A 26,411-nucleotide genomic window follows, 5' to 3' on the forward strand; every position below is an offset into this window, starting at 1 on the left:
CGGAAAACGAATCGCCGTGTGTGATTAGCGCCGGCGACTTTTCATTTTATCCAGGCGCAGAGTGAGGGGAGGCATTCGGGGAGAAGAGTCGCTGCGATTAGTTGCCAGGCGACTAAATCTCCCCAAATCGCCCAGTGTGTCCCTACCCTTAGGATACATTTTCCTGACTGCTAGGAAAGTGTTCTAGCACACATCAATGCACACAAATGTATTAGTATGTGCAAATGAATGTGGCTGCTTTGAATAGTTGAACACCATTCTGTCCTGATACAAGCACTCAGCGCAGAGTATGGCATGCAGAGGGTGCAAGTGCTCCTGGAATGAGCACTAAGGGGCATGTTCTTAATCTTGGGAGTATTATGGAATGGGGAGAATGTTTGAGACTTTTTGTAAATTTTTCTATTCAGCAAAATGTGAGCAGAAACACTCCCAAGAAGTAGAAGCCGGTATTGCTATGTAATGAGAGCAATGAGACCAATTAGTACTTACCGCTAGTTTTGCTCACAGCACAAACAGGCCTGTGTCAGAAACAGTATATTTCCTCATGATTAAGTGATTTCCTGTGCACCCACAGCTGCTTTTGTAGATAAGATCAGATTACACAAATGATATGAGTAAAATAAGGTTTCTGTAAATTAAGGCTCTTCACATTTAATGAAGATAAGCAGATAAGTATAGTGCACATTTTTGAAATAACCAGAAAACTTGTTTTATCGATTTTAATACAGATATTAAAATAAAAAAAAATATACATAGGAATATATATATGAATATTGGGAAGGCACATTTGTTGTACAATCATCATGATAAGAACAACAACAATGATCATGGGATGTAAGGCACATTGATGGTGTAAAAGGCAGGAATACATTTTTGCACTGACAAGAAGCGAGACTAGGCTTCAAGTGGTAAAAATGGTTTTACGTTATGGGAAATCTATTAGAATTTGCTGTCATTGGACTGTAAAACAGCAATATCCTACAGCTTCCTTACACACAGTATTGTAATGTGCAGTTTGAATTTATAGGTAACAAAATACACTAAAGAGTATCTGCAACTGTTGTATGTTCTTGTTGCACATAACTAGCAGAGAAAGTAAAATACAAGTTAAAATACAGCCCATAAAATGCTATCTAGCAGTATTACTTTGTGCTGAAATTCTAATTTTGCCTGATTTTTCGGAGACCTGTGAAGAGGAACCGTCTCCAAGGTCAAGACGAAGACTGGCGGGAACAAAAGTTACTGTTTAGAAGAGAATTAATTTTCAAGAATGTTTTGAGTACTGAAGTACCGGTGCTATTCTCATTTGTAAACCACTTAAAGGAACAGTTCAGAGTAAAAATAAAACTGGGTAAATAGATATGCTATGCAAAATAAAAATGGTTATAATATACCTGTAATTAGTTAGCCAAAATTGTAATGTATAAAGGCTAGAATGGCTGGATGTCTAACAATTGCCAGAACCCAACTTCCGAACAGTTATGTCCCATGTGCGGCCCCCCCCCCCCACCCCCTTAAAGTCGCTGACTAAAGGTGGCCATACACGGGCCGATAAAAGCTGCCGACAGACTGTGTCGGCAGCTTATTGGCCCGTGTATGGGGGCCCCCGACGGGCTTCCCCGATCGAGATCTGGCCGAAAGTCGGCCAGATCTCGATCGGATGGGTTTAAAAATCCCGTCGGATCGCGGCCGCATCTGTTCGTTGATGCGGTCCCGCGATCCGACCGCCCGTTTGAGAATGCTAGGATCCGATCGTTGGGCCCTAGGGCCCACGATCGGATCTGCCCGATATTGCCCACCTCAAGGTGGGCATATCGGAGGGAGATCCGCTCGTTTGGCGACATCGTAACTCAGAGTTGGAGAGATGTAAAGCAGAAAGCTGGGTTCTGGCGATTATGCAAGACATCCGTTCCCTATAGATTTTTTGGCAAACTACCTTTTTATTCTGCACAGCCTATTTACCAAGTTGTTATTTTAACACTGAACTGTTTCCTTTAAGAAGCCCAATACCAACCAGCTACAAATTTTGAAACGTGTGTTGTATGGCTTTAATGCTTAGAAAATTTAAAAACACATTTGGAACCAGTCATTATAACCGATATGGATACAATTCATTGTATGTCAACACTAAGTGGTGTGGCAGCTCAGATGTATTAAGAAATAGCTAATAAGGATTCTCTGTTAAAAACTTAATCCATACAATGTGTTCTACTATACAGCTGCAGGAAAACACCTGTTGTCAATTCTCCCTTTTCCAAATTACACTCTGCAAGGCTGTGACTGATGGTATCTAAAAGACTTAATAGGGAGGCACGTAATAGCTAGACACTGGAAAAAAGCTCCTTTTGAAAACACCATAACGTAGGTGGGCTAAACTTTTTTTCCTGTGGCACAGAAGAGGTTAAAATGCCATTACAGTAGTTCTTGCACTAAACTCTCAAAATGCCATTGGCAAGTCTGAAATTTGTAGCCAAGTGACATGGAAAATGCTGAGTGGAGAAGGTGTATGCATTTCAGCTATGATGTGTAATGAAGTTTCTACCAGTTATCCTAACCCACAGCAAAGGTCCGATGTTTCTCTTCAAACTGCAGCTGGTTAGTTACTAGTCCTGGCGCAAAACTCTTTAATTACTTTGCTTTTAAAAGATAATTCAACCCTAAACTTAAAAAACCCCTACCTTACATAGACCCTCCCCTCTCCTCCACCCCAGCCTAAGTGTTACCCCAGGCAAAAGCCCCATACTTTTTACTTACCCCTCCGTTCACAGGCGCCATCTTTAGCCGCTTCGGTAATCGTCAGAATCAGACCGGCGCTTCACCAATCTTCGTGAGTTTCGGCGCATGCGCAGTTGTCGCGACACAGAAAATTGCTTTAACTGCACATGTGCCGACATGCCGGTCTCGTTCTGTAGATTTCCGAAGAGAAGAAGATGGCGCCCATGAACTCCGATGGCTGAATCTGCAAAGAGGGGCAAGTAAACCGTTAGGGGTATTTGCCCGGGGTAACATTAGGCTGGAGGGAGGAGGGTCGGGGATCTATTTAAGTTTATGATGATTGAATTCTCCTTTAGACTACTTAGCTAAAAATGTTTAGAGTAAAAATCCTACATTTAAAAACATTTAAACACAAATCTAACCAACTCCCACACATATAGCAGAGGAAACTACAGCAGAAGGTATTTATGAATTACGGATTGTAAATTGACTTCCTGCATTAAAGTTTTGCCCATGTTTGAGAGCGGTTTCATTTAAATGCTATTGTTTTTGATACAGTGGCCACTGGAAGCTCTGTTTCATTGCAGTCTTAACATGTAATTTTGTCCTGTCAGAGAAAGCACCATCATGTAGTTAAACAAGGCCATGTGTTCAGAATGGCCTATAACCTAATGGGATTCATTGGAAAAAGCAAAAATCGGGTATATTTTACCTTTAACCGAAGCATTCTCTATCACCTATATCAACTACACACCTAGCTGTTAAATGTACATGGTGCAATAATGACAAATGTCCCCCAGACAATGTGGCATATGAAAATATAATGTACTGTTGTGCTGCAATGGTAAAACTCATGTGTTTGCTTCAAATAATTTATATAAATAAGCTGCTGTGTAGCCATGGGGGCAGCCATTCAAAGCTGAAAAAGGAGAAAAGGCACAGGATACACTGCTGATAACAGATGAGCTCTGCAGTATACAATGGGATTCTTCAGAACTTATCCGTTATCTACTGTGTATCCTATGCTTGAATGGCTGCCCCCATGGCTACAAAGCCGCTTGTTTATAAAACTATAGTTGTGTTTCTGAAGCAAACACACCAATTTTACCAGTGCAGGGCAACAGTACATTACATTGTCATTCCTTTAAAACGCAAATTTTTTTGGTGTTACTGTTCCTTTAAAACACATGGTCAGATAAAAGGGCCAATGTACCCCCATTTTTAAACATTAATTTACTGAATCTGGCTTGTCCTAAACAAACTTTTTGCCTATTGTTTCAATCAGGAAATACATTTTTTTTTTGTTATTTCTTGCGCTGAACTAAAGTCACCAACCAAACCCGAAGTCCTCAGAGATGCCCTCTGTATAAACAAACCACTCCCTTGTCCCAGCAGCAGCATGTTAGGCTTTCAGCTAAAGAGCTGCTGATTTTACAGAAGGCTTCTCAGTAGACTGCTGATTTGGGTTATTCTACTTACAGGGATCAATTATTCAGAAATATACTTTAAATCCAGCACAAAGTCCCCCAAGTAGAAAGCGGAGTGGGGGCAATAAAAACATAACATTTCAGAAAAGGTACACACTTCCCCAACAGATTTTTTTTCAGGAGATAAAACATATTGATCATGAGTTCCCTTTTAAAGTGCTACAAAAAAAAAATTTGGTACAGGTTTAAAGGAAATGCTATATTTTAAATAAACTTTTAGTCACATTTAGATGGATTTATGCTAAGCAACATTTCAATTTGTGCTTTTTTCTTTTATTGCTCATCTTTCCTATCAGGCTGTCACCTATTCATAATGACAGGTTGCAGCCAGGTTGCCATGGTAATTAAGTCCTAGCAGCCAGACACTTTACATTTCAAATATGAAAACTGCTACTTCAAGTTTAATTTAACATTTTAACTATTATATAAAATGAGACAAGATGGAGACTAAAAAATGCAAAGTTATACAGACGATAAGTCTACAGAAAAGTATTTTCTCTGCCCTTACAAGCACATGTGTCAGATACAACACAATTACTGCTACAGAATTGGTTTAAAAATCCTTCATACGCTTTTTAAAAGCACCTTCCATAGTTGCACACCAATTGAAATAAAGAATAGTAGTATATGAATAATCCATTGTCCATAAAATAAATTGCTGGCTAGTCTTAGGCAGGTTCCAGGACTCATTCCAGCAAATGGCAGCCTGAATAACCAATGTTTGGGGATCTCATGTAATATGGGTCTAATATGGTCTCTTTAGAGTAAATCCATTCGCCACTAGCTAATGTTAGATCAATATACTGTATAACAACATGTTCTTTGGAGGGGTACCTGGTGATTGATTGAGGTGTTTAAGGATCAGCAGTTGGGGGGGGGGAGAGGGATGTATATACATTTAAGTGTCAGAAAATAAGATGGTGGCAGAGTTCAGTTAGAATTCATGTACAATGCAATGAACATCTCCCTCTGGTAAAGGAGATTTCTTTTACAGAAAGTTTACAGACACTATGGGTGATGGCACAAGTAACGTTCCGGGGAGATCAGTCGCCCAGCATTTCGGGGAGATTAGTTGCCCGAAGAAGGAGATTTGTCGCTGGGCGACTAAACTCCCCGGAAAGCTATGTGCGCCACCACTCTAAAAAGTCAAGTGCCACTTTTCAGCACCTTCTGTTGTTCTGAAGCCCTGTAAAGACATGTTGTGCAACACACCATTAATGAAAGACTTAAAGGTATACATCTAAGCATCATTATGGAACATTAACCCACTAAAGACAGAAGCTATGGTTAGAGATTTTTGCAATTTTTAAGTCTCTTTAGTGTAGAAAAATGTAAAAAACAAAAAATTCCAGATTTTGTAGGTTAAATCAACCCAGCTAAATTCTAAAGTAAGGCACAAGAGCAAATACAGCAATATATACAGTAGTGGCGTAAGTACGCAGTGCCGGACCCCTACAAAAAAATCTTCAGAGGGGCCGGGCATGCACAGGAACCCATAACCAGCCCCCCACCCCCCATTCTGCCCGTATCTTACCTGAGAACAAGCGGGGATATGTACAACTATAGAAGACGCAGACACTGCCCAACCCCCCACCCCCCGCGACTGAAGGGTCTGCTTCCTTTATAGTTATGCCACTGATATACAGTGAAACATGCTTCAGGTAGGCTATGTATGCTTAACGAAAGACAAGTTGGGTGCTCTGAAAGCAAAATCCCAGTGGTTGATGGCTCATAGGCTCATGCTACTTTCTACAAACTCTAAAAGGATAGAATGCTTCATTGCCATTATCACAGGTTCAGGAGGACTCAGGACTTCCCAAATTCACTCAATTAGTTTCTTGGCTTTGGTATTTGCCTCATCAATACGAGTTTTGTTAGTCTCCGCCTTAAATATAAAAAAAAAACACGCAGTCAAATAAATGTTATCATTAGTCAAACTATAACTTAATTTTCCAATACAATCTTTAGCTATTGTTTGTAATGTTTTAGACATTACATTGTTGTAATTGAAACGGTTAGTTGACCTCTATGCTTAATTAGCTAGGCACCAAAATAAACAGTGTCTACAGCCTAGCAAGTCTTGATCTTACCCCAAGCTAGACATCAGAGCTGAAAGAAGTGATGCTGGAGTCTAGCACAGGAAAGGTTTAAACATGAAAAAACTGGAAAAAAAAAGTCATGACTCTGAACTGCTGCCCCTTGCTTTAAACATTTGTTTTATTATAAATAATGAACATCTTCAAATAATTTTCCTAACCTATTTAGAGATTCTAACACACATAACAGACAACGCCAATTGCTACACGCATTTCTGACTAGAAGACCCAAGAACCAAAAGCAGCAATGTGTCAAATTTTGCTCACTGAACTTGCCTTTACTCAACTATGCCAGCAAAAGTCAATGCTAAAATGTATGGCAGGCTACAAATAGCTGCAGTGAGGCATTGCATGTGAAATGAACACAGTACTGAAAATAAAGGGAGCACTGGCTGATAATCTTGTACCTGTCTGAGAGCTTTCCAGTCACATATATTTAACTAGTACAGGTATAGGATCGGTTATCCAGAAGCCTTGGGACGTGGGGTTTTCCATATAAGGCATCTTTCCATAATCTGGATCACCACCATTAAGTCTGCTAAAATCATGTAAACATTAAATAAACCCAATAGGTTTGTTTTGCCTCCTATAAGGATTAATTATAATTTGGGATCAAGTACAAGGTACTGTTTATTATTACATAGAACAAAAAAAAAATCAAATTTTTAAAAATTAGAACTATTTGTGTAACATGGCCTCTATGGAAGATGACTGTCATTTGGAGCTTTCTGGATAAATGGTTTCTGGATAAGGGACCCCATACCTAACATATAGTATAGAGGATCTGTGATACTATTCATTATACTGACCTTCTCATTTATTCTTCCAATTTGTTGGTTATGGCTTTCAAGTTCATTGCCCATGTCAATTGCCATGTTCTTCAGATTTCCCAGGATACTGCCTACTTGCACTAGATTTTCATCCATCTCATCTTCACGGTCATCATTTGTTATCCTGACATAAAAAGAAAGTTAGCGAAAGAAAGAATCTTAGAGAAAAGTATCAATAAAAGGTTACCTCTTGGGCTGCTCAGAAATGTTACTGCAAGAGGAGTTTCTTCCAAAATAGACAAAGCAGCAGTAAAACTGCAGATACTCCATGTTTGGTCATTGTGAGGTACATAAATAGATTATCAGTATAAAGCACTCTCCCATCAGTCTTTGCCCTTAAAAGTGTTTAACTGTGAATGCGCCTAGCACTGAACATACTGCATAATAAATTTAATTTGGGCCTTGTGCCTATGAGCTTCAATGAAAAAATGGAACTTTGATTTTGTCCACATTTTTCACAATTCTTATTGCTTTGATTTTATTGGATCTACAGCTTATATTTTGCCCCTAAAAAAATAAAATGATGAAGTGTCAAATAGTTTTATCATTTAATTCATACTGGCCATTAAACTTTTTGAAGTCCTACGTTATTCAGATTATTGATGTTTGATCTTCCCAACGAAGGCCATAAGGGAGATAAGATGTTGCAAAATGTAAGCCTTATGTGACCTTTGTGTATCCAGTGGTACTTCTGTGTCTTTTACCAACTGGAGCTTATAAGTATTATTCTTTTATGTATATAGCTAGCTCCAACATATTCCACAGCACTTTACAGATTATAATCATCATCATCTGTCATTCTACCGAGGCCACATCAGAAGTGACAATCTCAAATCCCTATTGCGGTAACACACACACGATGGTCAATTTTATCAGTAAACAGTCTGCCTGTAGGAATTCTACAGTTCCTATCACAGTCACAAAACGCATACGCTAGGATCAGTTTTATTTGGAACAACTGAACCTGCCTGGGAGAAAATCCTTTCATGGAAAAAAGTCAAACTTGGCACACCCCTGCTACAAGATAGACGTGCTCTTTCAATGCCATTTTTAAAGGATCAATTCACTATAAAAATAAAAACTGGTTAAATAGATAAGCTGTGGGGGGGCGTGGTAACCAGCTGGGATGTGAGAGGACGTGTTTTTGAGTAGCTCCGTGGTCGGGACCCATTTGTGATACTTAAACGCCTGCCAATTCCGCTATCGCGGTGTCTATACCCTTGGAACAGCCTCCGCTGCCTCAAAGATCGCTAATGGGTCAACATAAGGCACAAAGGAGGGCATCTGAAATGGCAGTACAAACCTGGCAAAGTAAAGCCGACGACTTGGAGAATCGCCTGCGGCGCAACAACATCAGGGTGCTGGGATTCCCGAAGCGGTCGGAGGGTGAGTCCCCTGAACTATTTGTTCAGCAATGGCTTCTTAAAATGTTTGGGTAGGAAGCGTTTACTTCTACTTTCTCTATAGAATGGGCTCACCGTGTGCCAATGCGCCAGCCACCTCCAGGTGCAAGGCCATTAATCGCCAGAATGCTTAATGCCAGGGACAGAGATAAGGCCTTGTCTATGGCTCATAGTAAAGGGCAACTGCCATTTGAGAATACCCACATTGCCATTCACCCTGATTACTCGCAAGAAGTGCAGAAACAGCGAGCAAAATTCTTAGACGTTAAGAAAGCTCTTCATGAGATAAATGTATCCTACGCCATGACGTACCCCGCTATGGTCCGCGTTGCGGGGGATGGCAAAGTTCAGTTCTTCACTTCTCCTCAAGAAGCTGACACTTGGCTTAAAGCTTACAATGCTCAACGTAATTAACCCCGTGATGGTGCGACTCAAGCTAGATTTTGCTATGTTAAACCGTTACACGTTCAAGGCTGGCTTCTAATGTGGATGGCAGTTAAGATTCACAGTTACATGGTTAAATTGGGTTGAAAAAAGTCCATCAAGTTCAACCCCTCCAAATGAAAACTCAGCATCCATACACACACCCTCTCTACTTTTAATTAAATTCTATATACCCATACCTATACTAACTATAGAGCTATGTCTACAGTTATGTCTACACTAAGTTCATCCCTTGGTTCTCCTCAATTTACAGATATTTCACTCAGCGCATACAAAACCCAAAGCTTCAACCTTGTGACAGTGCTATTCCAGTTGGATTACAAATGGTTAAGATAAGTTATACTGTATATTTTGTTGTTCTCTACTGCGGATGGTAGTCTGTTGGAACTGTTACCACACTAAGCTTATTTCTCTGCTCTGGATTCTACAATGCTTCATAACCGTGCTTGGTTTTGCTGTATTGGTTTTTCCTGGGGACCTCATCTGAATGTCCCAGGTGCCACACTGAGAATGCCACCTTGCTTCACATGGTTTGGGAGTGTTCTGCTTTAACTCTGTACTGGACCAAAATCCTAGATAAATTAGACTCCGTTTTGGAGGGAGAAATTCCTCGAGCGGCTCGAGCTTGCTTGCTGTATGTCGGATTAAAAGAGCACTACACTCAATATCAATGCATGTTGGCTAGTGAATGTTTATTTATTGGGAAAAAGTTAATAACCAGGAAATGGAAAGATCGGTTACATCCCACCTATGCGCAATGGCTCTCTGAGGTTAATCATTTAAATGCATTAGAAAATCTAATATATAAGTCTAGAGGTTTTAATAAAAAATTCCAAAAAATTTGGGGCCAATGGTCAGACTATCCAGATTGAATACAAATGTAACATAGTTTTAATATGGGAAAGGTCAAAAAAAAAATTCTATACTGGATAAATAAGCCAAATGGTATTGCACTTCATGTCAATTATGTATGGATATGATCTCTGTACACTGTATTAACACTATATATATTTTTTGTATATCGTGGTTTACTCATTGAAACACGCTGCGCGTGTTAAGTGCTGTGACTTATACGTGCTGACTTTTTAATAAAATTGCCTGAGTTAAAAAAGAAAGAAAAGCTGTGCATAATAAAAAAAAAATTCAATATAGTTCCTTAGCCAAAAATGTAATCTATAAAAGCTGGAGTGACTGGATGTCTTACATAAAATAACAGAACATTTCTTCCTGCTTTTCAGCTCTCTTGGTTTCCATGGATTGGTTACTGCCTGGTAACCAATCAGTGACTTGAGGGGGGAAACACATGGGTCATAACGGTTTGCTTTAAATCTGAGCTGAATGCTAAGGATCAATTGCAAACTCACTGAACAGTTATGTCCCATGTGGCTCCCCTTCAAGTCGCTGGCTAACTCAGAGTTAGAGAGCTGCAAAGCCGGAAGTAGCATTCTGTTCTACATCCAGTCACTCCAGCCTTTATACATTACATTTTTGGCTAACTAACTATATTAGAAACATTTTTTATTTTGCACAGCCTATCTATTTACCCATTTTTAATTTTACACTGAACTGTTAATTTAAATGGGAATTACAGTGAAAATTTGGATCACCATACCTGTATAATCAAATAAAAATTCTTCATTATCCCCTCTCTCTTCAGTCTTGCTTCTGGAGGGGCGGAGGGCTTCCTTTACTACCTGCTTTTTTAAAGCTAACTCAAATAACGGATTCCAGCAAAAAGTTTAACTAAATAACTGACTTTGGCACAAATCTTAGGATATACAGGGCAACTCAGTCTGGAAGGGCCATGTCAGTAAATGCATTCCCTTTCTATTACTTGCAGATTTTGGGGACATAATTCCTGGTAAACGGACACTTCATTAACTACTGTATTTAGTTGTTCATTAATCTTGAGAATTCCATCAAGATATGCATGTGTCTGGAGGACTTTGCTCAGTAAATGTTAGTACAGAGTAAATATTCATCAATAATAAAGCATGATTTAAAGTATAAGTAAGCATTTTAGCTTAAAGGAACAGTAACACCAGAAAATGAAAATGTATTAAAGTAATTGAAATATAATGTACTATTTCCCTGCACTGGTAAAACTGGTGTGTTTGTTTCAGAAAGACTACTATAGTTTATATAAACAAACTGCTGTGTAGCCATGGGGGCAGCCATTCAAGGCTCAGGTTAAATAGGAGATAACAGAATACCACTCTACAGAATACCATTGTATTCTATTACAGAGCTGATTTGCTATCTGCTAAATTACCTGTACCATTTTCTCCTTTTCAGCTTAAATGGCTGCCCCCATGGCTACACAGCAGCTTATTTATATAAACTATAGTTGTCTTTCTAAAGCAAACACATACCTTTTACGATTGTAGGGCAGCAGTACATTATATTTTAATTATTTTAAACTCTTTTCTTTACTGCTGTTCCTTTACGATCCCCTAAAATTACTCTCCACATTCTCAGAATAACATACCGTTATCCCTTGATTTTGTCTGATTTGGTTTCTCTAGCATAAGCTGCTCAATTGCTGCTCTTTTAGCTACTTCCTTGTCTAGAGTGCAGCTCCATCACTTTTTTCTTTTGGACCTTTCCTTCTCTCTCCAATCAAGACCTCACAGAGGTGCCTACTGAGCATGCTCACTGCCTCTTCCCCAATGGAAATCAATCAGGCATGTGCAGCTGGAGAAAGGAGGAGAGCACAGAAAAGAAAAAAGGGCAGAGCTTCACACTAGACAAGGAAGTAGATAAAAGAGGTGTCCCTTTAAGAGAAACGACATAAAATATCTAAATAGCTATATTTTTCCTTAGACTTACTTTCTACACTTAGTCATTTCAACACATAATGCAGTTTTAGTTCATTCCTGTATAGCCCAAGTGCAGTGAGGACTACCTTTTCTCAGTACTCCATTAAACATTATATATTCTTGTGGCACTCTTACCTCTTTATGTACGGACCACTCTGTCCCGCTCCACTCAGCTGTCCATTTGTTTGTCCGGGTTGCTTTGATACAACATCGGAGTCATTGTCTTTACTGCCCCAAGCCTTTTTGTAGTTTTCCCCAGTCTCAAAATCCTTTGACCTACCAAGAAGTAAAATCTGTTAGACCTGATCATATAGATTAACCAAATGTGTTAATAAGTGGTTAGCTCAGACTTGGAGTCCTGTCTGTATGTTTTACACTTAATTTGCGTACTACTTGTGCAAATCCACAAAGGACCTTTGCATTTTAATCATAGTGTATTGCTTTTGTACAAATATTTAAAGGGGATGCCCATTTTTTAACAGTCCTACCAGAGTAGTAAAAACAAGTACATTGCCCAATATGCTGTAAAAAAAAAAATGGCTCCTTTATGTTATTTAAATTAGTAAAATATGCTGCTACCCAAAACTCTCTCCTCCATAAAAAAAAATTCAGAGATTAGCAGCAGGGAGTAAGAATAGCATGGAAAGTGCAGATGAGCATCATTGTTATTAAGGTACAACGTAATGACTATGGTCCAGTTATTGGCAGTAAAACTTAACACCATTCTATACTCCGTAAAGCTCCTGGTCTCTGCCGATCTCAACAACTGTGCTGAACTCAGCTTTATTTGAATACATAAAGATGCTGTTTTTTTATGATTACAAAGCCTAAAGGTCTTCTCTTGCAAGTCCTGGCACTCATAGTACTTTGCAAAAGTGGTGAAAGCTGTTTGGTAATTCTGTGTAGAAAAGGAAATATCATTCACCATGCATGATCCTTCTACAGGGCAATAATGTATAAAAACATTACAAGCTCTATGTGTATACAATCTGCTGGAAGAAATGTAAAAACAAGAGACATAAAATTTGCAAAGAAAAACACCCCAAGTATTGATTGTCACCAGAACACAACCACTTCCTGAAAGCAACAGAAGAGTTAAACATTACAGAAGCCTCTATTATAGCAATGATGCTCTTTCATAAACTTGCTTTACTGTAAGAGGAAGTCCGTTAACAGAATTATTTGCTTTGAGGCAGACCGAGAGAAATGCTGGGATACCAGATGTGTGGAAATGTTTTTTAGTAAATAAGACCCATTCGTTGAAATGGAGTCCGAGTGAGAGCAAAGAGAGGAGGAGAGGAGATGTGGTCTGACTGATGGGAGAGGGGGAAATAGGAAGAGACACAAGAGGGATACAGCCTGACCAGTAGAGATAAGGCACGGGGAAATGATGTGTGACTGGAGGAGAGTTGAAAAACACAAGGGGGTCTGGTCTAACTGGAAGAGTCTGGAAAGTGGATGCAGCCTGTACTGCAGAGAAAGACAGAATGTAGAGATACTGGCTGCTTGCTCCTGTGTGAGGCAAAGTTCTTACCATGCTTCATGGCATGACGCCCTTGGTTGCATGACAGTTTATAAATCAGTGTGAAGAGAGCAGGGGGGGGGGAAATGTGGTGAGTGCAGTGACATCTAGTAAGTGCTGAATGGAAAGTTAAAGTAATTGTCTGCCCCACCTCTATGTCTAAAGCTGACCATAGATGCAAAGATCAGAACGATCAGACTTCCCCAACTCCCGACCTGCCACTAAACATTCAGATCAAATAAAGTACAAAAGAACAGATGAGCCGATTTTCTGCCCCTGACAGCAATCGTACGAAAGTTATGTCCGACAAAGCTGGTGACAGTCTCCCACTGAAAATCGTCTGATCGGTAATACATGCAGAGAAATTATCGGCAGTCGACAGAAATCTTTTAACCTGGGCGATCGACCAAACAACCAATCTCCGTGGGACGAAAAATGTTGGGACTCTCCACATGCGGTAAGAAAATCGTAGAAATCGAGGATTCGTACGATCGAATCTTTGCGTCTGGCCAGCTTAAGGCAAAGAGGAGGGGCAGGCAATATTTCATTGAGAGCTGAGGTTTTCAAATGAGTGAACTATGAATGCTTTAATAAAAAAAAAAAAAAAAAAAAAAGAATTTGGATTTCCTGTTTAATTTGAAAAGGACTCTTATTATAGAGCTTTTTAGGTATGGGCGACAGATCCCCTTTTATTCGCCACACCATCCCTTTACAATTGGATGCTTATGATTTACACCCACCAGATTACACCCTGTGAAAATCGGTGCTTTGTTGATGTATATAACTTAAAATATAGTTTTAAATAAAGGACAAAAGTCAGTTCTACTGGGCGGGTACAAATAAGTCCCTTGACTGTTTCTCACCGATTTCTCAATATACCTACAGTCAAATTACTACCCTAGAAGTCACACTTAAGAAGGATGACATCTATTCAATTGGATTTTGTTTGTTTAGTGGGTTTGTTAGGTACTTTTTAAGTTTACAGCATTTCTGTTTCCCCTGAAAGGCAAAGACTGTGTCCTATTAATATTTTGGGGAAATTTGCTACTTCCATGGTCAACTGGTTTTTGAAAAACTTTCCATGGCTAAAGCACAGGGAGATTAGTACCAGCTACATGTCGTTTGCAAGTAACAAATATTACAGCTTCCAAGGAAGGCTACAAACGACTAATCATGATTTACTTCGATTTTACTAAAGCATTTCATAACGTACCATGTAAAGAGTTACTGTTTAAACTAGAAACAAAAATTGAATCAATCATGAAAGTATAATTTTGCCTCTACTAATCCCTGATAAGATTTTACCTTACGTGTGAAGTACAGTCTTTAGAGATCAACCTGCTGTGTAAGAGCATAGACGATGCTTTCATCACTTGATTCAAATTATTGATACAGTGCAAATAAATAAATATATATATGTTTGTGTGTTGACATATATTAACACATACGCAGAGAAAATGTGGCTGGGGAGGCAAGAACGGTTATGTTTTTTGGCCTGCTGTAGGTCAGTAGTGCTGGGAGATACACTGAAAGGTTTTTCCAACCCAAATGAACTATGCAACAATAATCTCACCATTTATTAAATGTTAGCACAAAAAAAAACAGGACAGCCCACCAGACATATGATACAGACACATTCCAACCTTTAAAGTGTGCTTGATTCCAGGTTTTTAGTAAGAGTCGGTTTAAATCAAAACTTGCAAGAACATAAATTTAAAGTGGAGTGCCAACGAGAAACATGCAGCTGGGGTTTACAACTCCTCTTAAAGTCAAAATAAACACCAACCTCTGCCAGCCACAAAGATTATCTTCCAGAGTGACTTCCAGTTTAGTAAGCAGGGAGAATAGAAACAGAGGCAAGCATAAGACAGACGGAAGAGAAAAATGTTCACAAAAATTATGTTTTTTAAATTGCAAAAGTTGTTCAATGAAAAGGCATTTAAGAACAAACATTAGATCAGATTTGCACATTTACATTTTGAAATATAAAATAAGCAATGATTATGAACTTTACGTGAAAGCTTCACCTTTGAATCTAAGAGACTGAATAAAAAAAAAATCTTTTCACTTTCTCAGGTTTGAAAGAGCTTTCATTTTTTAACATGCCTTAGAGCAAACACATTTGCAAACTAGCGATCAGAGTAACATGCATGACAAAAAGTGTATTCACACAAATACTTCTGAAACAACAACCCCAGTCTTCCTTAAAGTGGTGGAACTGGAAACATTTCAGCTCGTTTCCATTCCTGCTACATGTATAATATGCCACTAGCTTATTTCCTGGTTAAATATACTGCTCAGTACCACAACAATGGGAATGCAGGTTGTCAGCGCAAGGATCACAAGCCAATACAGCGTGAGCCCCATGCATTTTTAGCCCAGCCCAATTGACGTCTGCCCAATCTTAAGACAGATATTGATCTGGCAGACCCCATACATGGGACAAGCTGCCGACTTTGTCTGGAATGACAGTCACCAGCTTTAATTGGCTGTGTATGGGCACATTAACTGTTTTTGGTTGACAGATCCAGTGCTTGGCAGTCAGAAAGCAGAAAATTGAAAGGCTAATAAACATTGTTTAAATAGGACCATCTATTAACATACTAAGATTTAAAAGGTGAAATTCAGCTTTAAAACAAATGCTAGAAGCTGTACAGTTCGTGCTCACCAGTGCTGCCACCACCCTCCCCCTGCAGTCATCTTGTCATCTTTCTGGCTTCACAAAACACTCTTTCTATGGAAATGCAAATATCACAAAGGGAGGGGTGTCAAGTCATGTAACAACATGGCATGGCACTGTAAATATCAACCAGGAAAATGGGCAGAACTAATTATAGTTCTCATATTCTGTGTGTCAATATGTATATCTCAATGTACAAAATAAAACCTAAAATATGAAGACTAATTTTCTATGGTCTTAGAATACTGGAATCCACCTACTACTAAAAGTTAATGCACAGTGATACCATAGGCAATTGCATCCTCTTTGCGATCACGTTAAGCGTGGTCTACCTGTGTAATTTCCAACTTCTTGTCCAGTAATACAGTACTTTAGATTTCACAGCAAAGAGAAGCCCAGGACTGCACTCACAGGTACAAGAAATTTAAAGAGGCAACTTCGACTAGCAGATCACCCTAAAGCTTCTGACTATTCAACAAACGAAGCCCTAGAGAAATGCATTGCTTAAGGTTGGCAACTAGAGTGTTCCTCTTCTATCTAAAGTTTGCTAGAACACCATTACACAAATCTAAGCACCAAGGGCCAAAGGATTCCTAATTAAGTATTCAGTAAGTTCTATGAAATCTGTTTAACCTTTATGAAATTTATCTGAATTTAATTTTATTTTTACAATATGCTCTTATTGGGTCCCACTTTTCATTAATGAGAGTGTATGGGCTGACGTTTGTCATCTACTTGTACCAGGAAAAGCTGTGCAGGAACATCTGCTTTCCATTTTACATCTTCAAATTATGTTACAAACCATGGTTCTCTAACCTTTTGCCAGGACAAACACACAAGCCACAGCATTTATTTAGTTCTGTTAGGTTCTTTTCCGCCTCTCGCATGTCCTTGTTGATTTGATCCATTCCTTCCTCAATGCGGTCCAGTTGTTCTAAGGGAAAAATTGTGAACTATCAGGAAAAAAAAGACAATAGACACAACTAAAAAATTAAAAAACAAGAAGTTGGTACTTTTATTCCTCCATTTGTATTAACAGACTACTAGCCATGTCTATTGCGAATAGTGTAAAATGAGGAACTCGACTCCAGATGTGTTGTGTTGAATTTTAAGGCACTTCAGTTGCTTTCAGCAATTCACTTTAACTATTAAGAGATACATTTCAAACCAGTTGGAGTGCATTTCTAGCCAAAGCATATAAAATGAGGTATGTTAACCTGATACTGAATTCCTTATTTTTTTTTTTTTATTTCCTTCCCTTACTAAAATGTTAACCTCAAATCATTTCTATATTGGTATAAGTATTTTCTCCATTGTCTGTTGATATATTATGGCACTTACACTGGATATTATCGACCATTTGTCATTGATTATAAACATATGTAAATACAGAATTTATAAACAAATAAATTATGGTTTATGATAGAGAAACCCATTAATTTACCCTAGGATTCGTCCATTTAGGATGGACAGTCCTGAATTGCTAAAGGGGTGGTTTAACTTTAAGTTAGCTTTTAGTATGTAATAGAATGGCTAATTCTAAGCAATTTTCCAATTGCCCTTCATTTTCTCTTTATTCAAGTTTTTGAACTATGCCTTCGTCTGGCTCTTTCCAGCTTTCAAATGGGGGTCACTAAACCACATAAAAGCAAATGCTCTGTAAGGCTACAAATATATTGTTTTTTATGCTTGTTATTACTCGTCTTTCTATTCAGGGCCTCTACTATTCATATACCAGTCTCTTATTCAAGTCAATGCATGGTTGCTAGGGTAATTTGAACCCTAGCAGTTTGCTGAAACTGCTAACTGGAGAGCTGCTGAATACAATGCTAAGTAACTTAAATACCACAAATAATAAAAAAAAATAAAACCAACTGCAAATTGTTTCAGAATATCACTCTGTACATAATACTAAAAGTAAATGCAAAGGAGAACAACACCTTTAAATGAGGGGAGTGCTTGACAAAGAGAACTGGGTTTTAGAAGGATCAGTGGTGTGATTATTAGATCTGGGGTGTTTCAGGAACTGGCATCTTAGCAACTCCCAGTAACAAGAACAATGCGCAGCGTTATTGCTCAAGCAGCCTAGCGGCAGCCGCAGGTTTTTTGTGGCAGGGGATTCTCTCTAAGCATTTAAACCATGAATGAAACCTTTTCGTCATGCTCCAACCGGATTCTCTTCTCTTGCAGCACAGGAACTGCAAGTTTCAATTTTGTTTAAAACTAAAACTTTCCTCCATCATTGTCATTAGTTACCAACAGTATATGCTATCTCAACCGCCTGTCACTTGTAGATAAGTATATCAGTGATCTCTAATTTGGCAGAGAAAATCAATGACAACGTTCTTGGTATTACAATATTTTGAGGGCGTAAGCCGCCCTTTACTGCCTATATGAAATCTAACCCTTTAAGAAATGGAGAACAAAAACTTTATTCAAATAAGTTGAATACATTGAATATGATATCTGCTGCGTATAGCTTATTGTGTACATAAAGAAAAGAATATTTTGGCCTATTTGTTCTTAAAGGAATAGTGCAGTATAAAAACTGGGAAAACAGATAAGCTGTGCAAAATAAAAAATGTTTCTAATATAGTTAGCCAAAAAATGTAATGTATGAAGACTGGAGTGGCTGGATTTCCAGATAACCAGAACACTACTTCCTGCTTTGTAGCTCTCTTGGTTTCCACTGATTGGTTACCAGGCAGTAACCAATCAGTGACTTGAAGGGGGGCCACATAGGTCATAACAGTTTGCTCTAAATTTGAGCTGAATGTTAATGATCAATTGCAAGCTCACTGAACAGTTATGGCCCATGTGGCCCCCCTTAAAGTCGCTGATTTAGAGACTAGAGAGCTGCAAAGCAGGAAGATGTATTCTGTTCTTTTATCCATCCAGTCACTCCAGCCTTTATATATTACATGTTTGACTAACTTACTATATTAGAAACATTTTTTATTTTGCACAGTCTGTTTACCCAGTTTTTGTTTTTACACTGAACTGTTCCTTTAAAGGAGTAGATAACATTTATTATGTTATATAATGTCCCACACTTTTCAGTTTGATCTTTATTTTTCTTGTTTATTTCTTTATAGTTCAATTAATATTGGCTTTGCTATTCTGCAACAAATGTATTGTTACAATGTATTGTTTCTCTTGCTATTCAGGCCCTCTCCTATTCATCTTTTAGTCTCTCGTTTTAAACCATTGCCTGGTTGCTAGGTTAAACAGGGCCCTAGCAACCAGAAACTGGAGAGCTACTGAATTTAGACTGCAATCATTCAAAAAAACATTAAAAATTGAAGATCAATTGCAACATCTCAGAATATCACTGTCTAAATAATTCAAAAAAGTATGTAAAGGTTGGTCAACAGAATGATGAACGGATCACAGTCAGAGTGACATGTAAACTTTCCCAGATTTACTAGAATTGTTGCTATATCAGTTCAATAATAGTAACTGTGCAATTTCATCTTCAATCTCTCTTTCTTTCAATATGTTTTGCTTGCTTCAGTGTTGCAAAGCATTAAACACTGATGTACCACTATGAAGAGGTCTTTGATGATATATATTCAAACAAAAATGTGCGGGACTTTAAGTGTTTCATGTATTAATACATTAAGCTCACCTCCTTGTTCATCCAGCATAGTGATAGTCTTGATTCCAGCATCCTGACTCTAGAATAAGAGAGATGCACTTTTTAAAAACTAAGTTGTCAAATAGCCCTATTCTTCCAGATGTGATGCAGGATCCTACACAGCTTTATGGCTTATTCTACATGGGCTTTATTATCCAAAGAGCCCTAAAACACATCAAAGCCATATCCCATAGTACTCTATTTAAGCCATTCCGGATTCTTGACTGATTTGTTCTATTTCCGTATAACACTACAGAGCCACGTACAAATTGATTACGTTTTTACAAAAAAATACAACTATGACTAACAAATAGAGGACAGAAGAGGAGATCCCATGATCCCAGTGCCTAATTAACTCTAACACTCATAAGTAAAGTTAATTAGCCCTGCTAATTAATTGCACTGCTAGCCATGTCAACTAGATCTTATGTTGAAGTGCTTTTAGTACACGTAAAAAGACATGGTACGCCAAATTTCAGAGATAATATTTATAAGAAAAAAACCCAGGTCTCTGGATAATAGGTTATATACTTGTGTAGCTATTAGCCAAGATACTAAAGGGACAGTATAACCAATTGTTTAATATGAGTAAAAAGGGAAATTGTGGGCAGTGAGAGGCAGATGCAATTCATGTCACGTACTACACCCACAGATTGGTTGCATTGGCGGAGACAACACCTAGGTGGTTATTAACTAAACTCTGAATGCCAAAAACCCGCAAATTTCATTTTGTTTTTTTTTTTACTATGAAATTCAAATTTTTAGTGGAAAAACCACAAATTTTTGGGGATTTATTATACCACAGGATGGAAAAATTAGTAATCTGAAAATCCAGCATGTCAGACCTGCCGAGGTTGCATATAAATCAATGGGAGAAGTCCCAGAGATATTTTGAAATGCTCTGGGTTTCATGCAATAATCCAAAGATTTCGTAGTTTTCAGGCAAAAATCTGAAAACAATCAGATTTTTTGGGTGGAAAAACCAAAAAATTCATACGATTCATTTTTTTCAAGATTTTTTTCCCCCGCAAACGAAATTTTCGGTAAAGTGTATTAATAAATAAGGAGAAAAACTTGTGTGGATTTGGTCGGAATTCTTTTTAGAAAATATTGAGATAAATTTGGACTTTGATAAATTAGCCCATAACTTTCATTCAGTTTCATCATTCTCAAATCTTTTACTAAAGACAGACATCTTACCTCTAGTGCCAGATTCAGCATCCTTCGAGTACTCTCCAGAGACTGTAAGGGGGAGAATTTTATTTTAACAAAATCTTAAAATGCACGAAACAGCCTGTATGAAAATAGCAATCTATAAATAACTGATGCACACAACTGTAAAATTCATATAGTAATATTCTAAGGCAGTGATCCCCAACCAGTAGCTCGTGAGCAACATGTTGCTCTCCAACCCCTTGGATGTTGCTCTCAGTGACCTTAAAGCAGGTGCTTATTTTTGAATTCCTGGCTTGGAGGCAAGTTTTGGTTGTATAAAAACCAGATGTACTGCCAAACAGACCCTCCTGTAGGCTGTCAGTCCACATAGGGGCTACCAATAGCCAATCACAGCCCTTATTTGGCACCACCCAGGAACATTTTTGTGCTTGTGTTGCTCCCCAACTCTTTTTAAATCTGAATGTTGCTCACGGGTGAAAAAGGTTGGGGACCCCTGTTCTAAGGTATGCATAAAAAGCCTCTATGAGATCAATTATGTATTTGGAGATGTAAGGCAGCTCCCACAACTATGGCTTCATGGGCAGAATAAACTAAATTATATATTTCATAGAACGGTTATATAGTGACCGAATAAAAATTAGGGCAAGTATTCACAAAATACTCTAAGCGGTAGATTTATTTAGGGTCGAATTGAAAATTCAAATTTTCTAATTTTTTTTATGGTCAAAACTGTCAAATTCGACTAGGGAATTATCCAAACTCAATTCAAGTCTTTAAAAAAAAATTGAATTTGATTTATCACACTCTGGCCCACCTAAAACCTGCCAAATCACTGTACAATTCATCAGTAAAGGAGCAGTGACCAATTTGGAGTTGTTTGTAGACTTCCTGACATTCAAGTTTTTTTAGGAGAAAAAACCTGAATCAAGATTGGTCGAATTTGATTAGGTTTTCGCAACTTTTTTTTTTTATTATTAAAAAAAGTCAAATATTCAAATTTCGAGTAAAATCAATTCATGCGAGTTAGAAAAAAAAACAAAAAAAAAAAAACTACCCTTGATAAATGTGCCTCCCCGTGATGCAAATTTCTTAAAACATTTAAGAGAACCCAATTACTCTAGGGTTGTGAAGTCCATGTGGTTAATTTCCTATGAAGGAGTTTAAACCAGCAAAAGTATCCCTATGGAGGCTGCTGACACAACTCATTGTACAAGGAAATGAAGAGAAGGATCAGATTCCCTCAGGTCATGTCAGCAATTCATAAGTAAACCAACAGCTTAGCACACTAAGCGGGTTATCGGGCAGAGGAAGCAGACTGTGAAAAGTGGCTTCTGATATACAAGTCTTCCGGCTTCATGTATAGGATAATTAATTAATCTCTGTAATTTAAGGAAATATATCATATAGCAACAAACATTGCAAATGCACTCTAGGGATGCACCGAATCCACTATACCGAACCAAATCCTAATTGGAAGGGGAAAACATTTTTTACTTCCTTGTTTTGTGACAAAAAGTCACACAATTTCCCTCCCAGACCCTAATTTGCACATGCAAATTAGTATTCGGATTTGGTTCGGCTGGGCAGAAGGATTCAGCCAAATCCGAATCCTGCTGAAAAAGGCCGAATCTTGGTTGAATCCCGAACCGAATCCTGGATTCGGTGCATCCCTAATGCACTCACAACAATGCAGCTCACAGCAGACCATGCCAAAAAGAAGGCTGCCTGTTTCCCATTAACATAAATATTTCTTCGAAAACAAATAAATTTGGCTTAAGAAATTCTCATACATTGAATTTCTCCAAACATATATACAAAATATCTCAGACATCGCAAAATACCTATAATATGGTTTTCAAAAAGAAAAAAAATAAAGCCACAACAATTGGCTGTTCATAAAAGAAACAGAACGATATACAAGGTATATAAAAAGTTCATGTATATTGATAGAGTTCTCTGCATGTTGAAAAACACATTTTTGGCAACTGACGGAACCAACTTCCCCTTGCATTCTTCACTTACTTAACACTTCCTGAATATTTTAACACCAGCCTTTAAATGATACTCCGATAAGATAAAATGCACTACTTCTATATGCAGAAACATGTAAACTCCTGTGTTCTTTCAGCACATGAAAATACGTGGTTCACATTATTTTTTCAGATAGGAGGCACCCATAGTAAAGTATTAATGCTACTTTTTCCCCTGAAATTGCTAATTTCATATTCTAAATACATCTGCAGCTTTAAGAATTTTCCCTGTAAGTAACATTCAGATTTCTAGGGTGTTTACTAACATTGGAGATAAATATCTGCGGAGATGTTGCCCATGGCAACCAATCAGCAATTAGATTTTAACAGTCACTTAAAAGTTAGAAAACAAAAGATCTGATTGGCTGCTATGGGCAACATCTAAGGAGATCTCCAGAGATGTGTATCTCCAATGTTAGTAAACATGTTCTATATGTTTGACAAAGAAAAATGAAGCAAAAGTTTAAAATGAAGTTGAGGTAACTAAACCCTACAAAGACAATGTACGTCTTTTCCATTTAAATGGATTTGACTACTCAAAAAAGCATGTTTCCTTTCTTTTAGCATTGGTTACTCTCCAGCTTGTTTATTGTACGGCTATGTTTGCTAGTGGGTGGAGGTTACACTGATCCCTGCACTGGCTTGTCCTTAAAGGAGAATTCAACCCTAATTTTTTACTCACCCCTCCGTGCAGATTCTGGCCTCGGAGTTCTAGGCAGCCATCTTCTTTCTTCTGCTTTTTTCTGAAATTTTTGTGACTTTCGCATGCACATTTGTTTGGGACCGGAAATTTAGTCCAACTGCGCATGCATCGAAAATTCCGTCAAGACATGAAGAATACCGGAAAAGAAGATGGCTGCTGTGAACTCCGAGGCCAAAATCTGCAAGGAGGGGTGAGTAAAAAATTAGGTGCATTTGCCCAGGGGGGCAGGTAGGCTGGGGGGAGGAGGTCTACCCAGGGTAGGGGGGAGGGTTTTTTTTATTACAGGTTGAATTCTCTTTTAAGTAAAATAGTTTGAAGCTCCTGACAACTTGGTACATAGAAACTGCCAAAAAACAACTTAAAGGGACAGTATACTCCTAAATTTGACTTTAATTTCATTTTCAAACATTGCCCTGTTCAGTGAAGCAAATATCAAAAATCAAATATTTCCTCATTAAAACAATAGGCTAAATGTATGTCCAAAACACTTACCTCATCTGCGACCTGATTAGCTTTAAGCTGAATCTCTTCTGCCGTCATGTCATCCATGGTGGAATATGTTGGGCTGGCAGGTATTTAATGAAAAAAACCTTCACTCGAGTTCTGAAAAAAAAGCAGCAAATTATTGGAACAATAAATTACTAAAAATTGTTGTGTTTAAATACAGCTTCAAGCTTTTTAATGTGTTACAATGCCACGAGACCTTGTCTACGTGCAGTAGAGGTCTACATAATGTCAGTTACTACCTAAATAAAATAAGAATACAAGAAAGCACCCAAAGCAACACTTGACATACTCCCCCACTTAATTCATCAATGTAGGAACCTGTCAGCAAGATTGACAAGAAAGATTGATCAACACCATCTGAGCTAAAATAGATAACCGCTGTGTGATGTTGCCTAAATGTTGTTCAACCAGTCTGGTATGGTAGCCACAAAAAAAAACATACTGATCAGAGGTTTTTAAAACAATACTAAAATGTTTGTGTGGCTTTTCTTGATAATTAAAACATGGCTGTCCGCATAAATGAGATCTGCTTAGCTAAAACATTCCTTAAAAGACAAGCTATAAACCTTTGTTATGATTATATTGCCATGTGGTAGCCAGGACAGTGGAGTTTAGGATGTTATTATAATTTACCTAAGCAAAACAAAAAGCTTGCAACACCCATGCACTCAGTTGTGCCACTTTTCAGTCTCAAAGTATATGTACAAAAGACTATAATTATAATTCTTAAAACTGCAACTACACAACAGGGGCGGATTATCATAATTCTAGCTGCAGCATCTAGCACCCCTAACTGCATTAGACAAGCCCCAGAAGGAGGTCTTCTATTACCAGAAGGAGCCAATTGGAAATGTACAAATGGCACCTAAGCGCGAAGTCACACTCAAGTGCTTTGTGTACTCATTTTCAATTTGTTCCAACTGCAAAGAGAAGACCAATGCAAACAATGGCTTAACTCTGGAGCTGCCTAATGCAATCGGGGACACTGTGTCATAAGCTGCAAAAGGCAGATATAGAAAAGTTTATCCCTATTGCAAAGTTACAGAAATTTGAATAGATTCCCTAGGTAATGTGACATCAACTTAAAGGGGGTGGTTCACCTTTCAGTTAACTTTTACTATGTTATAGATTGGCTAAAGCTAATAAAAGTTTCAATTGGTCTTCATTATTTATTCTTTATAGTTTTTGAGTTATTAACTAACTCTTTCCAGCTAAAACAAATGCTCTGTAAGGTTAAAAACGTATTGTTATTGCTACTTTTTATTACACCTCTTTGTGTTCAGGCTTTCTCCTTATTATATTCCAGTCTTTTATTTGAAATGAACGCATGATCGCTAGGGTAAGTTGGACCCTAGCAACCAAACTGCTGAAATTGCAAACTGGAGAGCTGCTGGATAAAAAAAAACTAAATAACTCAAAAACTACAAAGAATAGAAAATGAAAAGCAATTGCAAACTGTCTCAGAGTATCACTCTCTACATCATTAAAAGTTAATTCAAAGGTGAACAACCCCTTTAAAGAACATCAATATATAACTCCTCAGCTGGCCCTCCTGTCTCATCTGGAGAGACCTTAGAAAAGGTGGCTCAATGATTTCTCTATTTATATGGCCAATAGTTGCACAAGATCAATTCCATCTGCTGAACAACTTAGTCATCCTCAGTGAGCCAAGTGCTGGCTAATGATAATGGTGTTTTCTTTAGAAATGCATAGAGGAGAATTGCCTGGCAAAGCTCCCCAACACAGCACAGTTCCTATAGGATCCAGGCCAGGACATATTAACTGGACACACTCCCTTTCCTCAACTAGCCCATCTAGTCAATTTATCCTTACTTGCTTTACGGCAGTTGTTAAGTACCAGCTCTTTGGCTGAATGACATTAATCCTACAGCCCAACAGTCCCACTTTTCTTAGCCCCCAGTCCGGATCGCCGCTACTTACACGTCCCACAACGCCGCTTGTAGTAGACGCCCTGGCTCCAGTCTTACAGGAATTCCCGACGGCCAAGTCTCATCACGCGAGACTATGGCGTCACGGCTACACGTAAGCAAGGTGACGCGTCACGGTGGGAGAGTCGAGCAGGCAGTGTGCGTGTACCTCCAATCATAACTGTCAGTAAATTGCGATTGGTTCCCTCGCAATGTTTTTGTCGCGCTCACATGTCAAAACAAAACAAAAAAAAGACTTATTTTCGTGTTGCTTGTTAGCCAGGCCGCCCGCCCTCCGTTAGTGTTTCAGCTCCCAATATTTCATCAGAAATCGTATATTTTCTACAAAGCTAAATGTCTCGCTGTGTATTCGTATACTGCTGAGATGACAATAAAGTTTACTTTGACTTTGAAATTTTCTTCCTGGTACACGA

The 26,411-nt window shown here is 38.3% G+C and overlaps 1 protein-coding gene across 2 annotated transcripts; it reads right to left on the bottom strand.

Moving 5' to 3' along the window:
• Window positions 1–1,867: 1,867 nt before the first annotated feature.
• On the bottom strand, window positions 1,868–26,024 carry snap23.L (synaptosome associated protein 23kDa L homeolog). Of its 2 annotated transcripts, none has more exons than XM_018228578.2 (8): window positions 25,883–26,024; window positions 24,035–24,145; window positions 20,834–20,875; window positions 19,625–19,673; window positions 16,813–16,930; window positions 11,930–12,070; window positions 7,108–7,252; window positions 1,868–6,087 (listed from the first exon to the last, which is right to left on the bottom strand). In XM_018228578.2, the coding sequence occupies exons 2-8, from the start codon at window positions 24,089–24,091 to the stop codon at window positions 6,025–6,027; spliced, it is 615 nt and encodes a 204-aa protein (XP_018084067.1). In that variant the 5' UTR covers window positions 24,092–24,145; window positions 25,883–26,024; the 3' UTR covers window positions 1,868–6,024.
• Between the last annotated feature and the right edge of the window lie 387 nt (window positions 26,025–26,411).

The sequence above is a fragment of the Xenopus laevis genome, chromosome 8L (genome assembly GCF_017654675.1).
Source record: "Xenopus laevis strain J_2021 chromosome 8L, Xenopus_laevis_v10.1, whole genome shotgun sequence".
Taxonomy (NCBI): Eukaryota; Metazoa; Chordata; class Amphibia; order Anura; family Pipidae; genus Xenopus; species Xenopus laevis.

Coding starts and splice junctions, on each gene's coding strand:
- snap23.L (XM_018228578.2), bottom strand. CDS start 24,091: ATGGATGACATGACGGCAGAAGAGATTCAGCTTAAAGCTAATCAGGTC. Junction 16,931..19,624: donor TATGCTGGATGAACAAGGAG/GTGAGCTTAATG, acceptor TTTTTCCCTTAG/AACAACTGGACCGCATTGAG. Junction 12,071..16,812: donor TGTGTTTGTCCTGGCAAAAG/GTTAGAGAACCA, acceptor ACTTCTTGGTAG/GTCAAAGGATTTTGAGACTG.